The sequence below is a fragment of the Cricetulus griseus genome, chromosome 2 (genome assembly GCF_003668045.3).
Source record: "Cricetulus griseus strain 17A/GY chromosome 2, alternate assembly CriGri-PICRH-1.0, whole genome shotgun sequence".
NCBI lineage: Eukaryota > Metazoa > Chordata > Mammalia > Rodentia > Cricetidae > Cricetulus > Cricetulus griseus.
In genome coordinates, this window is record NC_048595.1 from 93789379 (window position 1) to 93808209 (window position 18831).

The following is an 18831-nucleotide window of genomic DNA, read 5'->3' on the forward strand; positions in this document are numbered from 1 at the left end:
TCAACCATGTAGACTTATATTACCTGTCTGATGGTGAATCTCATAGGTATCTGAAGATAGCTTTCACTTAAATTTTTGAGGAGCCTTATCCATGCTCTCCTGTGAGTTTGAGCTTGAAACAATCTTGTTGAGGTACCAAAGTTGTATTTCTAGAAATCTGTGCTTGCTATAATAATGCAAGCCTATGAGAAAGTCCCAATGTTGATGAAATCTAGTCTACTCATTTTATGCACAAAAAAAACAAAAACTAACATTACATCATATTTTCATACTCATATAAATCAGATTGCCATACTGACATTATAAGTCAAACCTTGTATTTCCCAAAGAATGTTATCTGCCAGTCTGGAAATAAATAGAAAACACCAAATTCTGAGATTTAGTATCCTTTGGGTCCTTAAACAAAACCTTGTTTGAGCCCCAGGATTGTTTTTCCCCACTGGCAATAAGTTTTGCTTCCAAATAGATCAACCCATCAATCAACCTTCAGAACCAAAGAATCATTGCTTTGTCAGTATTTTCTCTCATTCTGAACAACAGTTGATATGTGGACTACATAGTCTGAACCAGAAAATTCCATACCTCCCAATTCTCAGCTTCCCCTTTCTGACAATCCAAGCTGGTGCTCATAAACACTTGTCAGAAAACATTTTGCTTTAAAACAATTTCATTGTGTACCAAAGTTTAGCTTTCAGAAATCTGTGCTTTTTTTATGTTGTGTTTTTTGTATGTTGGCAGGGGGATAAGACTATTCTGGTTTCAATCTCACAGCTGTAGTTGGTCTCTGTCTCCCCTTTGCATATCAGTGGATTTTTTCTTCAGTCTTTGTGTTTTTAATGAATGGGGAATAAACAGCTACTCTCATTTTTTCAAGCCTTTTTGTGGGAGCTATAAGTCTCCTCTCCAAACAAGATGACAGTGATGAAACTCAGGATTTCAGGATGATCACATTGTTCTGCTAAGACGAGAATATGAAGTGTGGGGTGGGGGTATGAGAGTGAAGAAGAGAGAAAGAAAGAGAGAGGTAGAGAGAACCAGAAAACTCAAGAGCCTATTTAATGTAACAGTGGGAAAATCCATTTTTGTAGCATCTGGGGACACAGAGAGACATTTTATTTATGTCCTAGATGTGTGGGGTAATTGAGGTCCATTCTACCATTAGGTTGCTAACAACAAATCATTTGTAGAGGACATAAGAATAAGGGGCTCTATTTTCCACCTTTGTCTCCAGGGAGCAACCCCATCTTGTCAAAAAGTAGTGGTAAGATGCCTTGTTTGCCTCTTCTGGACCTCAGTGCCAGATGCCACACAATTAACTCCCCACTGGTTTCCTGTTTACATTTCCATCTGTGCTCCTGAGATTAAGTGTCTTGTAGTTCCTATCATTTGAGTCACTGCTTTGTTCTCAAAGAGAATAAATACAAAATGCACACTCAAAGAGCAAAAAGAGCAAAGGTATGAGAAGAACAGACATGACGACCACCGTTCTCTGAATTAAAGAGCTGTGTGATGCTCAATACTGTCAACTTAACAGGATCTAGGATCACCTAGATGATGAGCCTCTAGGCATGCTAGTGAGAGATTCTGTCTTAATTGAGATTGAAAGATGGCACCCAGAATGTAGGTAACAACTTTTCATGAGCTAGATTCCTAGACTGCTTTAAGTTCCTGATGCCATGACTTTGCCATCATGAGGGACTGTACCCTGAAACTATAAGCCAACATTAACCCTTTCCTCCTTAAGTTGCTTTCTTTTCTGGTGTTTTGTTATAACAACAGAAATGCAAATGAGAAAATTTAATAAATACTGCCTCCATGAATGAGTTCACAACCTAAACTCAAAATATGTCAGTCAGCTCTCTATCACTGTGACAGGCTTTTTGAAATTATTTTTGGGACTCACAGTTCCAAGAGTTTAGTGCATAGTTGCTTGGATGTTGTTTCTGGGCCTGTGTTGAGGCAGAACATTATGGCAAAGAGAACATGGTAGAGCAAAGCTGCTCACTTCGTAGTGACCATGAAACAGAGATCGAGAGAAGAAAGAGCAGAGCAATTTACAAAATAAACCCTTAAAAAAATATAGACAATGACCTCCTTCCTCCAACAGAGGAACAGACCCAACCACACAGTGAATCAGAGTCTTCACACTCCAATCACCTCCCAAGTGCCTGACCTCTGAACAATGCTGCATTGAAAGCCAAAACTTCAACACAAAAACTCTCCAGGAATATTTTAGATTCAAACCACGGCACAAACAGTACAAATGGGATATTATTTATAAGTTACACACAAAGGTGGGAGAGACTAGTGAAAAAAGTTAGTTAACTAGGGATATAGTTCAGTGGCAAGTGCCTGCTTACTGTACATAAAGTCTCAAGTATAATCTCAAGCATTGCAAGAGAGCAAAACAGACATAATATTTTTTTCTTTTGGTTTTTGAGACAGGGTCCTGGCTGTCCTGGAACTTTCTCTGTAAACCAGCTTGGCCTTGAACTCAGAGATCCATCTGCTCTGCCTCCCAAGTACTGGGATTAAAGTGTGCAATCACCACTACCCAGCAGACCCAATAATTTTTAATGTTGATTTCATGTTCTTGATTTGATTTTTTGAGATTAGAGTCTCAGATAACACAGGATGACCTCAAACCTTATGTGTAGGTAGTAGCTTGCTTGAATTCTTGCTCTTCCTTCTTCCTTCTTCACTTCCTTACTTCCAGGTAACATCATACCTGACTTTGTGGGGGTGGGGGGGTGTTGTTGTTGTTGTTGTTGTTGTTTTACTTTTTATTTAAATTAGAAACAATCTTATTTTACATATCAATCCAAGTTCCCTCTCCCTCCTATCCTTCCATGTCCCCCACCAACCTCCCTCTTTCTTCCCCCCTCTCACTCCCTATCCATTCCCCAGGAAGAGTGAGGCCTTCCGTGGGGATCATCAAAGTCTGTCACATCATTTGGAGCAGGGGCTAGGTCCTCGCCCATATATTTAGGCTGAGAGAGTATCCCTCTATGGGAAATGGGCTCCCAAAGTCCACTAGTGCACTAGGAATGAATACTGATTCCACCGAAAGAGGCCCCATAGACTACCCAGGCCTCCTAACTGTCACCCAAGCTCAGGGTCCCTGGTTCAGTCCTATGCTGGTTCCCCAGCTGTCAGACTGGGGTCCGTAATCTTCCACTTGCTCAGGTCAGCTGTTTCTGTGAGTTTACCCAGAATGGTCTTGACCCCTTTGCTCATCACTCCACCCTCTCTGTAACTGGATTCCATGAGTTTGACCATGCCTGGCTTTGAATTCTATTTTTTTTCAGTGTTAATCTCAAGGATTTCTTAGATAAATATTTCCAAGTATTACCTTTATTTTTCAAGAAAACTTTACATTATTATGTTTTTCTTTGGCAAAATATAATTTATGAATTTATAAAAATGTGAGAGTTATTATTATACTAGACTACATACATATAAAAATGTATACATATAAAAATCAAAGTGATTCCTGACCAGTAATTGCTCATTCAGCACATAGGAACATTGTAGGTGCCTGCCTACAACAATCTGTGGGATCTGCTAGCATGTACTAATTGTGTAATAAATTATCTATTTCCAATTATGTAACTCATCAGTTTAAATTCAAACAAGTACCTAGTTCACTTATTAATGCAGTAACTCAAATGCACACTCACAGTTTACACATACTTTCCCAAGTATATAAATAATTTCAGGAACTTAGGAGGGAAAACAGAATCTCCTAATTCCTCCATGCTGAATATACATTGGATCAACATAATATTGAGCACAGACTGAGTAATGTGACTACTATCTTCTACTCTAGAATCTAGAGGTTGCAGCCGCCCAGATTTCATATGAAACCTAATCCTCACTGCAATGGTAGTATGGAAGTAATTAGATAGAGTGACTCAATAAATCATGAGGATTCTAGCTGTAAAGAAATGGCATTGATACCCATATAAAATGGACCCATGGAAGCTCATCATTACATGAAGACACAGCTAGATAAGCCACCTCTGAACTAGAAATGAGATCTTCATGAAACACTGAATCCCATGGCTGTTCTTGAACTTCCCAGAACCAGGACTATAAGAAATAAATGTCTTTTTGTTGTGTGTAAGATACCCTATATTTGAAATTTTTATGGTAGCCCAAGAAAGTTAATTACTGAATACTCCCCCACAACCTCACCTTTCTGCTCTTACTTAAGTTTTAAAGTAAGATTTATGAGTGGCAGTGGCTCTACCTTGAATTTGAAGTCCTTTCAAGGGTCAACTTTCTTTTCCACAAAAGAGTTGAGAGTCAGAGGATACAGAAGAGTGCTGTGAAATGTTGTCTTCTAAACATGACATTGCTATAGCACACATTAATTCAGTGGAGCTGAAGTTTCCTGTACAAGATTGAGCCAGTCAACATTCCAGCATAGATAGGGAACTCTCAAAGCCCCATTCCTAGTAGGAAAGCTGTTGGCTAATGACTGTTACTCAAGTATGGGGAACAGTCACTTTCCTTTATGGGTGGGGCCACTGGCAGGTTGCCTCTGCCCCAGTGGATGGCACCATAACCTTGTAAATACAGGCAGTATTAACTGAACTCTGAATTATTGAAAAAAATGGGGGGATAAAGTTGGGAGAGAGATGTGTTGAGGAGGCCTGAGGGTGTTGGAAAGGGAAAGTGGGGGTGGATATGACCAAGATATACTATATACATATATGAAATTTTCAAAGAATAAATAAAAATAAATTTTTAAAATTCTATTATCAGTTCAAGGATATGCAGAAAGTGTTTGGTCAAATGAAATTCTGTGCACCAGAGGCACAAAGACATATTATGTTCTTGAGAATAAAAGGGAAAGTGTTAAGATAAATGAACACATGCCCCAAATTTATGCATTGGCGTTAGCAGACAATAAAGGTCAAGCAGAGAGAAAGAGTAATGTAACTGCACAATAATGATCCGTGACCTTTCAGCAAAGGGCCTTGCCTGTTTCTGAGCTGTTCTTTTACTGGCTTTCCAATAATTATTTAATGCAGTGCTTAGAGCACTGACTCCAGTGTCTGGTTTAAAATAGAATTGCTGTCACTCACTGGCAAACATCTTAATCTGTCCTTCCAGCTCCTCATCTGCATAATGAAGATATGACATGAACACATAGCATAAGGTTATCATGAAACTTAAGTAAAATAGTTCATGTAAAGCATGTGGAACACACCCATCCACTTCACAAGATGTATTCAATAAGTTATTGATATTCAGGATACTGGTTACGTTGATAACTATGCATGACAAAAATTCTCCCAAGATAACCTTCATGGATCTCAGCTCCTTCTCTTCCCAACTTGATGTTCTAGAGGTAAGGAAAACCCGTCTTTAATACCTCTTTCAAATTGGGAATATGCTCTCAACCATTATCTCAGAGTAATTAAATATGGTTAGTTCAAGGACAAACACAAAATCAAGTGATTCTTTGTACTTAGGTCTTTTTTCTAAAAACACCATATTTTATTTTTGAGTTCTTATATTCAAAATAACTATTTTCCAGCCACACATTTGTAAGATACTTTTTAGCTATGAATTTCTAACCGTACATTTACTGGTCAAAGTATGTTTCTACCACTCTTAGCCTAGTAAAGCTGACTTATACATGGAGGAAAGATCAGGATTCTATTCAGGAAATCATTCTCCTAAGCTATTAAGTTGTATCCAATTTCCAGGGTGCCTGATGCCATCATCTTTAGGGTTGAAGGATTCCATTCTGCTCCATCCATCAACCACATGACAGTCAGGCCTGTCGATTCTACAAAACCGAGTTTCTAGTGATAATTTAGGCAACTCTGAATAAATAGCCATGTCAGCAATTTAAAAGTAAGATCTCTTTAACTAATGAGAAGCAACTGATAAAACAAAAGGATAGAAATGAAACTTTAAAAATTTTTTACATTTTTATGTTTTTAAATAAAATGGATTTTTATGTCTAGCAGTAAATTCCCCTCTCACAGACACATAACTTTTTTTCTATTCTTCCCTTGTTTTACCTAGTTAATAATTATTATTAATGCTAGAAATCATTGAAACATCAATGTCCAATGTATGTGTTAAAGTAAAAAATTAAAAGGATGTCAATCTATTTTTAGCAGTTCATTGCAAATTAATCTAGGCATGATGGAGTAGAATGATTTAATATTCATTATTTCCTGGGTAGCCATTTTTTATAAATGTCTTTGCAACTTCAACATAGCCTTCCCTTGGGGACTTTTACTGCTTCTATCATAGTACCAAAAATTATATCCTTAGAATATGTAGGTTTAATCCTAAGTTGTAATTTCACACTTTTCAAACTTTCTTATGTATTTTGGTCTCCTCTACTTTAAAAAAAAAAAGGCACTGTCAAAAATCAATCTAAGATGTCCCTGTCTTCCTTTCATTCAGTAGCAATTTCTCATCCCACAGAATGTCTTCACTCTCTCCATTGTGTCTCAGTTATTATATGTTATCTGTATTAAGTTTATGCCTCCCCTATCTTTTTCCCAAGAAAAGTCATGTATCTTTCCACCGTGCTGCACAGCTGCTGCGTATGCCTCAGAGCCACATGCCACCCTAATCTCCCACAGACAGGCTCTGTATCCAAGTTAAAACAGACACCTCCATAACATTACACACAAATAAATATGTGCAAAATCACTATTTGTCAAATTAAAAGATGAAAATTAGCCTTCCATTGTTACACTGATGAGGGTTGAAATTATTAGCTTTAAGGGGATCTTTGTGAGAAATTTTGTAATTAGTGAGGGCTCTTCCTAGTTGGTTTTTTGACATACAATAGGGCTATTCTTATACTCGCTACAAAACATTCTGCTTCCATGTATATCTGCACACCAGAAGAGGGCACCAGATCTCATTACGGATGGTTGTGCGCCACCATGTGGTTGCTGGGAATTGAACTCAGGACCTCTGGAAGAGCAGGCAGTGCTCTTAACCACTGAGCCATCTCTCCAGCCAGCACATTTTTTTAATCTTTAAAAGAGCATAGTCACAACTATATAAAGTGTTAATTAATAAAAACACCAGTGACCCATTCAACTTCTATTCCTGTCAGTCTTGCCTTTTCAAATCAAAACCACCAGTCACAAAGAATGCCCTTTTAGTATCTATTTGAACAGAAAAATCCACATTATACCTTTGACATTGTCATCATTTTCTTGATGTTGCACTCTTAAGAAACAAAAAGAATTATCACAAAAACAAACCTGTAATGCTTTAAAACTCAAAAGCTGTTTGGTACTACATATTTCTATTCCACATCACTGGTCTCATATTCTTCAAATTGATTGTATATCTGCATTAAGACAAAGAACAAGCTAGTATCTTTGGAATTGGGTTGTAAAGTGAATAATCAGAGCCGGTATTTTACTCATTAAGTATCTTTGAATCTTTGACATCCTTTTAGTCTTTATCTATGAAAAAGGAATTAACTGCATTTTTAATTTGTCTTCCTCAATCATCTTGAGGGCAAAAAGAAAAATCTTTCTTTCATTTTGACTGTGAGATCTAATAACCAAACAAGATGTAGTTAATTAGCCTCTTTCACATGGCTCCTCAAAGTGATTAGCAGTGTGTTAACAGTTAGGAAAGCCATGGAGTCGGACAGTGTAAGAATATAGTCTAGGCTGATTAATAAAACTCTGATAATACACCCATCTTTGCTCTCTTTGTCTATCCCCTTTCCTGCTTCCTTATGCTTTGCATAACTGTCATCTTAGATCTCTAAGTTGTATCCTTGATTTTCTTCTAAATGTAGTTTCATCCACCCATATGTATTCTTAAAACATATATTAATGTATGTATGTTTTTACGTGGACAAAATAAATTCATGTTTCAGGTTTTGAAGGAATGGCATTTTCCCCAATATTGCTATGAGTTATGCATACAAATCTATCCATTTCTAACTCATATGTCTCAGTTATGTAATATTCTAATCATGAAACTATTCCACAGTTTATTTGCTCATGCTTTTGTCAAAGAATATCTGGGTTCTTTCCAAGTTTTGTGTTTATGAGCTGTGTTCTTAACCATATTTCCTTGTGTACTTGTGGGGGAGTTGTTTGTAAATGTTTTTAGGTCTTAGTATAAGTGTCTAACTATATGAAATATTACCAAATTGTTTTCCAAAGTAACTACATCAGTTTGCATTCTTTCCATGTCTTCTCTAACATTTGTCTTTACCACTTGTTTGACAATTAAAGTTAGTTATTGTAAGTCCTTGTGATCTTTAACCTCTCTCATGGTGTATTATTTGCTCACGTGGTATTATGGATTGAATATATGTCTTCTATCAGTTCTTATGTTAAGGGCTTGGTTCCTAATTGATGAGCTTTGGAGAAGTGATTAACTCCTCAGGACTCTAACCTAATCAATGTATAATCCCTTGATGAATTCATAATATGACAATATTGTTGAGAGGTGTATCTATGGGGGCTATATTTTATCCTCTCCTGCTCTTGTATGCCCTTTTTTTTCCTGGCTGTCAAAGTAAACTCCTCTTCTAATTCTTCTCCATGTTAATGGATTGAAAATTCTGAAATCATGAAATTGAAATAAATAAGTTTTTCCTCAATTATTTTGCTCTAGAAATGTCTTCTCAAACATACCCCCATGGTGTACTTCCCTAACCTTCTAGGCACTTCTCAATCCAACCAATATGTTGATTAAGATTAACCATCACATGAAGTTTTATTGGGAAAATGGCTAGGAAATCCCAAAACTGGGAAAAAAACTCAAAGATTGCTTCTAAAACCACTGGGAAGAAAAAGGAAGATCATAAAATGCTTTTCAAATACACCCTGTACATCTCTACTTTTCAGACTCAGACTCATTGCATCTTCTCAGAGATGCAGTTGACCCAAGGGGAATCATCTCTAAGTGTATCCTGGAAATGTAATACAGACTTACCTTGCCTTTATTACCAGTGTGGCAATATTATAGAAATATGGTGACCACCTCTCAGAAAAGTATGAAGAACTCATGTGAGATTGCATTTTCTTCTAGGATATGGCATTGGTCTCCCTCCCAACTCTCCATTGACCTCTAACATATCTGAGCTCATCAGTCAATACAAGTCTCACGGGTTTATGGATGTGCTACATGACAAGTGGTACAAGGTGGTTCCCTGCGGAAAGAGAAGCTTTGCTGTCACTGAGGTATGGAAAGACTTCTAGTAATGCTGATACTTTCTATAGCTTTCCTTTGAAAACTATAAGAACATTAGGTTAGTTGTGCCTCCTAACCAATAATGTACCAGGATAATCCATGACATATAGATCACCTGGATTTGCTTGAAAACTGTCCATTCCTACAATAATGCTTAGTGAGACATGTTTGTTTTCGATTTAAGTGTGATTTTATTCCAATGGATAAAAATCAAAATTCTACTTCTGTCCCACAAACTATCCTGAAAAATCTATAAATATGGAAGAAGTGTTTCTAAATTATAGCAAGAATATCTGGAACTAACATGAATAGTGTTTGTTTTAACCATGGATTGATGGTTCTGATATAGATCTTACAACATCCCTTAAAATCTAACTCAGAACATTGCTAAGTCCCCAGTGGTGTGTGTTGGGCAATAAGACCTTTGTTGGTGTAAAATCTAGACATACCTTCACTAATAATTGTCAGATTATTGTATGATAATTTTTCAAAAACTGAAAACAACCAGTACTTCTTATATATTTAAGGGACTAATAGCAAGAGTTACCATGTGACTGGGCTAAGGCACACAAATAGTCAAAATTTCTTCTTTCTGTTTAAATGCTATATCTTTACAGTGTAATTAAAAAGAAGTTTGCAAAATAAGGCACAATTCAGATGATTAAAATAGGAGGCTGAAAACTGTAACCAGTGCCACAGCCCAAATACTCTAAAGAGAAGAGCCAAATAAAACAAGTACAAGGCCATCCTGACATTTAAAAGAGAAGAAAACACATTGAAAGCCAATAACTGTTCAAATAGCCTCTATTTGTCCATAATTCCCAACAGAGTGCATCTCTGTCTTCCTGTGGGACATCTGCTCTTGAATATCCTGCAGGCATTTCAAATTTCACTTGTCACAAACCGGAGCTTTAATGTTCCCTCTTCTTTCTGCTTTTTCTCTTCTTGGTGGTGGTACTTGTGTGTGCCTAGTCATACATTCCATATATTGGAATGGATGCTTACTACCTCTCATGTCCACCTTTTACATCCACCAACAAGCCATATCATCTATAAAATATGTCTCAAATATGCCCATGTATTGTCAACTCTGGTGTCATCACTCTGACCAAGCTGTCATCTCTTACCTGACTCACTACAAAAGTCTGCTAACAGGTCTGTTTTACACCTGCCTTCCATCAGTTGTCTTCCATATAGCAATTCATTCTTCTGTTTGACAGCCATACTCTCTGGGACAAAATCTGAAATGTTGGCATGCCCTGAAATACCTGCCCTTGCTCTGTTCTCGGCCCTTTCTCATGCCACTCTCTGGTTCATCTGTACCACAAGGTTCATTTTAGAAGGAAGATAAATCCATGCCTTCCCTGACTTGGACTCCCTAAACCTGCTGTCTCCTCTTCCCCCTCAAATGCTCTTCCCCACTGACATTTGCTCATCTAATGCATTCATATTACAAAATCCCAGCTAAGGGACTGTGGGTGTGGTGTAGTTCAATGGTGTAGCATGTTCAAGGCCTTTGGTTTGATCCCAGTGCTACAAAAAAAAATAATCAGAAGAGTCAACAAGAGAATAAACTCACAGCTAGCATCTCTCTTTTCCAATCCCAATAGAGACTGACCAATATAAATCATACTTCCCTTTATGGTCTCATGTATCTCATATCATTTAATAGCATCAGTCATAACTGTTACTGCTTTAAACAAATATTCTGCTTTAAACATAATTATAATCAGAGTATTTCTAATGCATCTCTTCATTGAGCTATAAGAGCTCTAGGGTCAAAGACTGTCTTATATTCTCAGTGCCTTCAAATAAAGTAGATACTCAAGATGTTAAGTAGACAACCAGAGAAACTAAATAACATACCTGAAAAAAATAAAGGTTGATAGGAACTCACAGAGACTGTGGCAGCATGCACAGGGCCTGCACAAGTTTAAGACAGTTGGGTCCCAGTGCTGAGAAGGGGGAGCAGACACAAGCTCTATCCCTAATCAAGAAACTATCTCCAAACTATAACAGCTAAAAATTATTTCTCCAAGTATTTTTCTCACTGGGTGTATAAACCACACTTAATGGTAGGTCCAAGCTCATGCCCAGCATTAGATGACCAACACACACACTGAAAGAGAGAGGGGAGAGAGGAGAGGAGAGAGAGAGAGAGAGAGAGAAAGAGAGAGAGAGAGGAGGGAGGGAGGGAGGGAGGGAAGGAAGGAAGGAAGGAAGGAAGGAAGGAAGGAAGGAAGGAAGGAAGGAAGGAAGGAACTCAATGGCATTTTTGTCTCATATTGCTTTGTTTGGGCACTTTTTCTCTTACTTGTATATTATTGTCTTTTGCTTGTATATTATAGTTTCCACATCAAAGCCCATACCTATTATGTTCTGGGAGCCATGATAAAAATAAATACAAGATGGGTTAAAGCCAGACATAAGGGTACATACCTATAATCACAGAGGTGGGGACATTGAGGAGGAGGATTACAAGTTCAAGACCAGTTTGGGCTATATAGCAAGACTTTGCCTGAGGTTGAGGGATAGAGGAAGTGGCAACATTGGAAAGCTTTATAATCAGAGAAAGGAAGTCTGGCTTTAAATGTTTAAAATAATTCTTCTTTTCAAAAATGACAGTATCATAGCTAACAGTGTTTTTGAGACAAATCCTATTTCTCATCTGGGTAATTGATGGCATTTTATCTCTGTTGGTGAGTACTAATATGGCTTTTCCTGAAGGAAATAGGCCTGGGCTTATACCAGTCAGCAAATTCAGCCAAGAAAGAAAGAAAGTCAGTTGCTTACATCGAGCTAAGTAACAATCACTTGGAGTTCTCTGTAGTGTCTCTTGCAGACTTAAATCAAGATCCCCAAATGATTCAAATGTGACAGGAAGGCATTAGCCATAAGGAAACTCTCAGCCATATTCTTCAGCTAGAATTACTGAATAAATGTTACATTCAGGCTACTGTCATTTCAGAGGGTCATCAGACAAACCAAGTCTCTTGGTACACATGGCTCTGCAGACTAAGAACTTAGCCCCACTTGGACAAAGTTTTGAAGTCCTCTGACAAATTTATTATGCTGTGAACACACCTAGCACAAAGCCTGACATATCTGAAACTATGTATTTCTGGGTTGGAATGCTGATTTTGTCAAGGAGAGCTGGTTAACTGCTATTGCATCTGAGTGTCTCCATCCAGGAAGGGGTGTGATAAAACATGCCATTTTCCCCTAAGAATAAAAGATGATTTGTGGAAGCATCTAGCAAAAAACCTGATACAAGAAGTGGTAAATAACAGAAACACTATTTCTTTTCCCTCTAGTCAGAAGGAACATCCAATTATCCTTAGAAAACATTTGAAGAGACCCACAATTGTATTTCTTCATGGTTTGTTGCTGTCTGTGTCTAAACCAGTCACTGGTAAGATAATGTGGTCTCCATAATGGATTAGGCCTCTGGAGCCAGTAATGATGCGACCTACCTTATGGCACATAGAGAAGGGTGAAGACCTGAATAAAAGATTGCCTTGGGATATGGGAGGGAACAGAATGAATGAATAATAGACAGCTAGTAGCCTCTTCTATAAACACCCCCAAAGTTGCCACTTATACTATGAAATATTTTGATTTTTCCATCTGTACAGGCTTTGACAAAGTGAGCCCAGCTTCTCTTAACATCTTCCTGAAATATGAACATCTAGAAATTCTTTATGGTGTAAATAGTTGAGAGCATCATCTATAGAGGCATTCTAGATTGGAATCCCCATTCTACCAGCTGTAAAATACAGGGCATGATCCATGACCACGCTGAGCCTCCTCTTCTGTAAACTGACTAAAATAACACATACTTCATAGATTAGAGTAAAACCAAGTCAACTGAGGCCTCTAGAATACTGAGCAGGAGTTAGACAGAGGACTTGGGGTTAAGAGCACTTGCTTCTTTTCCAGAGGACCTAGGCTCATTTTCCAGCACCAATATGGTATCATATAACCATCCAACTCCAATTCCATGGAATCTGATGCTCTCTTCTGACCTCCAAAGGCACCATTTATGTATGTAGTGCATAGACATACATGCAGGCAAAACACACATAAACATAAATAAATATAAATAGAAATGAAAATACTGAGAGTATATACAGACATAATGATAAAGATTATGAGTTTTTACCATAAGTGTTCCACAAATATATAGATCTTATCAGCATTTTCAAATAAAGCCAAAGTAATATATAAAAAGACAGACTTCAAAGAATAAACATAAACATGAGCTATACATAGATGCAAAAATACAACAACACTTCTTCAACAATAATATTTTGATTTTTTCCATACTTATTGGTTTACTTTGTTCTCTCTCTCTCTCTCTCTCTCTCTCTCTCTCTCTCTCTCTCTCTCCTCTCTCTGTGTGTGTGTGTGTGTGTGTGTGTGTGTGTGTGTGTGAGAGAGAGAGAGAGAGAGAGAGAGAGAGAGAGAGAGTTTACATGCATGCACACCCATCATGCATGGCAGGGTATATGTGTAGACATCAAAGAACAACTTGCTAAAATCTTTTCTCTAGTTCTACCATACGGGTTCCAGTGATAGAACACGGTTTTCAGACTTGATAACAGCACTTCTCCCTCCTCAGTCATCTCAACAGCCCTTAATCAAGATTTTAACAAGCAAGATTGGGAGAGAGGTCTTCAGAAATCTTTGGTGTAGTCAGCTGCAAATGTTGAAGTAGAGGCTGTTCTCAGAGCAAGTAGTGATTGTTAAGACAACCTGGGCTCACTTCCCAGGTTGATTGAATTTGGATGGTAGACGGAAGTAGAAATGGAAGGAAAGGGGAAAGATGTGCTTACAACTGAGCCTTCAGACACAGAAGGAAAGGGTAATTCTGGTAGCATCTGCATTTAGAGAGAGAAAGCAACGTCAGTGAACATGCATAGCATTATCATTCCTTCTAAGGCAGTGGTCCTCAACCTTCCTAATGCTGTGACCTTTTAATTTAGTTCCTCATGTTGTGGTGACCCCAAACATACAATTATTTTTATTGATACTTCATAACTATAATTCTGCTACTGTTATGAATTGTAATGTAATTATCTGAAATGTAAGATATCTGATAATGCAACCCCTGTGGGAAAAAAATCATTAACTTACAAAGGGGCCGTGACCCACAAGTTGAGAACCACTGTTCTGATGATGGTCTATACTATAAAATACCCTCATTTATGCAATTACAAATAATTCTATAAGATGTTCAGTATATGCATTTAAATGGCAATGCATTTCACCCTTGGCCATAGACTGGCATGTTTGTCTTGAATAACCTAAAAAAGAGCCTTAGGATTACCCTTACATAACCTACAGATACTGTGTAACCAAAGCAACCAGGCCTGTGTTCACTGGCTACACTGGATCTCCTCTGTAAAGACTCCCTGTTTTCTTTGTTCACTACACCCATACACAATTCTCCACCTCTTGTATTTGCTGTTCTGTTTCTGTTTCATGATGTTTTCTCAGAAAAAAAAAAAAAGAAAATTCTGTAGAAGAAAAGTGGCTATTAGCACTTCTCTTACCTACTCTTTCATCAAATGTCCTGTACTGCAACAGTGTTTACGCAGAGAAACGAGGATCTTAGAAAAGTCTTTCCATCCAGATCCCTGAGCTTCATCTCTGTGTCATAAATAGAAGGGTGGTTTAATGAACACAGCCTCTCCCTCTCCCCCCCTTTACCCACCATCCCAGGAGAGGGGCAACATCACAGAAATAGGTATGCTTTTGACTGCACCTTTCCAAAAGGTGCTCTTGACCTTGGAGGAAAACATACCTCAGTTTGCTTCTGACCTACTCCATTGTTCCAAGTATAGTTCAAGTCAGTGTCTGTCCCCACAAAGTAATTAAACAGTTACTTTCATGTCTGAGTTTAGACAATGATGTATGTGGTCATCTAGTATGAAATCATGAAAGATACTTTTGGCCCTCTATTTCTGGCAGTTGGATATTCACACTTGGCCTCAAGTAGGAACCTTGATCTAGTCACCTCCCATCTCTTCACAATGTTGTTGAGTTACAGTTTCTCTGGAAGATAAATTCATTTTTTAAAAAAGTCCAAGGTTTTATCTGCTCCCTAGAGCTACCCAGGACATTGTTAAGTTCAGCTCTGCAGATCAGATTGTGACAACTTTCAGAGAGGAATGTTAAATTGACCTCAGATGTGTCCCCGAGGTGCTCACAGTCCAACTGTATTCTGTCACAGTGGACTCATTGCCAATCAGTTCTTCTGGGGAAAACATATGGCAGGGTATAAATTCCCTTTCTCTTCCTTTGACTCAGCAGAAACTTACAATACAATGTTCAAGTCCCAGAGTGAATTTAAGAACTCCAGGGCAACAGTTCTATGAAACCTGCTTTTACAAACCAGGAACGGAAGGCAGCTGATTACAGTTTAACAAGCTCCCCAAATTCATCAAAGCATTACTCAGGTGGATGACGAGTCCTTTCTTTGCAAGTGTCCTTTAAACAATGTTTTGAATAATTGTGCCTTTTTACTAAAAGAGGCTGAAAGGAAGAGAAAATAGTGGTCTTGGCAGAGAGCAGAAAGCATCCTCACAGACAGAGGGGAGACCATATTGTTTAAAGAAGTCAGCACAATTCCAAGACTGGATAAAGAGATGCCATCATTACCATTCCAAGGCTGTAGGGAGAAATGGGGAGAGCCATTCTCAGAAGTAAAGCAAGTCATGGGATGGTGTTTTCTAAGAAATTTGCCACTTGGGTGGTTGCATTTGATATCAATTTGGTGGGGGGCTTGCAAACATGCCCAAGTCCCTAGGTTCAATCACCACTACAACAAAGAAAGAGAAGGGGAGAGATAGTCATTTAGTTAGGGGCTTAGCCATACCCCCTAGCCTCACTGTAAGAGAGCTAGGGAACAAATAACCTTTCTCTGTCTCCCCTCACCCTCTGTGATCTTTTACTATGTCTTGGGGTAAGGAGACTATCTGTGTAGTCCCTTGAAGTCAATTTCCAGGACACAAAGAAGGATGAAGAAAGGTAATAAATTTGGAAGGGGAAAAACCATCTAATACATCCTTTTGTGGCAGAAATAAAAGAGATGGGACCAGTGAAGCATCCCTAGCCTGTCCATCTGAGCTCTGCTGCACAGACCTTCAGAAGGTCCAGCCTGCAGGGTAAGAGATACAACCTTAGTCAGGAAGGAGAGAGAAGTAGAAGCCAAGTTCACTGGAGATCACCCTGGTTCTACTTTTGTGGCGAGGATGCAGCTCCAGATGCTTGGGAAATCTACTCTACCTATCCAGAGCTTCAGGCTGATATTTATCTTGTTGCTACAAGGACTTCTGGTTTGAATACAAGGGTTGCTACTGAGGACTAAAGGAAAGAGAAGATAGTAAGCAAGAGGCTCAATGCTTTAGAGAAAGTTCTAGTCTGGGATTTGGGGAAAATAGGTATATTTAAAAACATTACAAAAGTGGATAAACTTTTAGTGTACCTGTTTTAATTCATTTATTTTTCTTTAACTATTTTAATTGGTTTTGGACAATGTATTTTGATCATGTTTTCCATACCCCCAGTTCCTCCCTGCTCCTTCCCACTAACTACCCCTCCTATTTCGTGTTATCAAGAAAAGTATTCACCTGGAATCTCTGCCCATTCCTGAACTTTCATCTTTCAGGTCACCTCTTCCTGACTGCTAGCCTAACCTAGCTTCCCATCCTTTCATCACCGTCCTTACCCTTGACCTTCCCAAGACCCTCCCCTGTGGGGTGGGTCTCCAAGGCAGGAATGGAGTGAGTCTGTCAAGTCCATTGTGTGGCAATTTCAAAAGCTGAAGTTTAAATGTCTTATTATTTAGGAGTATTGTGTAGGTAGGAACAGAAGCAAAAATAATCATGGTAGTGAAATAACCATATCAGAAAAGGCACATTAAGATGTCACAAACACAAATTATTTTCCTCTCGATTGCTTGCCTCTGAAAATGGAGATGTCATTTTGTGTTTCTGGCTTGGAAGAAAAAAAGTATACATGAGCTTCTTGACACACGGGTGCTGAATATGGACAGCACTTTTCAGATTTGTCTGGATTCCACTATGAGGCAGTTATATGACCTCTGCAGATCACTTAACTCTGAACAGGTTTCCTTGTCTTAAATAAAAGACATGGAGCATGGCCATCAAAGAAAGCATTGGTTTCCAATGAGAACTGTTAGAGGAATCCTGGCCCAACCAGATGAAAATTGGGGAACCAGGAACACAGAGAGGATGCCTAGCCTCTAGTCTGCCCTTCCCATCTATGAGCAAGACTGACTCCCTAAAGCCATCAAAGTTATGTATCTGTTTATGCTAATAATTGCTCCAATATTAGTATTTGCTCACTGAGAAAAACAAAATAAATGTCTAATTTTCCTATAGTAGAACCATTTCCCTTCTGTCAGTCTTTAGAGAGAGAAAAGAGAAGGGTTAGTCAATGCTATGGGGTCTTGAGTTTGTACACTGGGTCTCCAGCTGGTGGCACTATTTTTGAAAGTTGTAAAACCCTGAAGAGGTGGAGTCTTTGTGGAAGAAGCAAGCTACTCATGATAGGCCTTGAGGTTTTTGTGCTCTGGCCCCACTGTCAATATGCCTCTACATCCTGACTACACATGCAATGGGAGTAGCTGTCTCTGTCCCCTGCCACCATGACCTCTCCAACAGAGTGGACGGCATCCTTCTAACTGTGAGACAAACAAAACTTTTTCTCTGCTAGGTTGCTTCTTGTCAGACACTTGATGACAGCAGGGAAAAAAAGAACCAATACAGCCAACCATGCAGTGAAAGTCAAAGAGGATCCCATAAGTCACATCTAGAAGCTTCCATGCCAGCTTCCTGTCAGTTAATCTTTAATATATTAACAACTCAAATGCAGTGATCAAGACAGTGGCAAGGGGTGGATTTTAGTGCAACATTTTCTGCTCTTGAGAGGGAGGGCACATCTCAGCACCCTTCTGCACCTCTTATCTCTACCCCCTCCCATTTTGATTTAAAATATCTGTTTGCTATTCAGCCTGTTGAAGGTCATAGTGAGGCAGTGAGTTAAGGAGTGTATTTTGCTTTAAACTGTAGGGAGCCACCCTTACAGGTGAGTATGTCCCTTGGAATAGCCTAAGTAATTAAGTTTAATATTTAAGCCAAGCATGAGGTTGGGTGGAACCTGTCCACGTAGGACTTTGAGGAATCTCAAAAAAGCACAATGCTGCACTTGGGTCCTTTCATATAGTGTGAAATTGAACAGGGCTTGAAGTAAGCAATCTGAAAAATGCCTCACCTACATCTAGTTGGCTTCCGGAACAAACCCAGACATGCACTCCTGCATCTTCTAGTCCATACGTCCATCAGGACACACATGTTGAACCCATGTGTGCCAGGCTCTGTGGGTGCAGCCAGTATAGAAATGAATACAGAGCTCACATGCAGAGAGAGAGAGAGAGAGAGAGAGAGAGAGAGAGAGAGAGAGAGAGATATCATGAACAAATTCCTTGTTCTACATGGCCACAGGGGCAGAGGAAGACAGGTGGGAATAGCGACAAAAGCAAGGTCATGACCCACAGATCAAGAAAGACTCAAAGCTGGTGTCTAAAAGGAG

The 18831-nt window shown here is 38.7% G+C and overlaps 1 protein-coding gene across 1 annotated transcript in view; it reads left to right on the forward strand.

Annotated features, from left to right (window-relative positions):
* Positions 1–18831, forward strand: part of Grin3a (glutamate ionotropic receptor NMDA type subunit 3A) — a 183752-nt gene that overhangs the window by 138288 nt on the left and 26633 nt on the right. The window contains exon 6 of the mRNA XM_027403096.2: positions 9052–9203. Within this exon, the coding sequence (XP_027258897.1) occupies positions 9052–9203 (152 nt within the window). The remainder of the gene's footprint in view (positions 1–9051; positions 9204–18831) is intronic.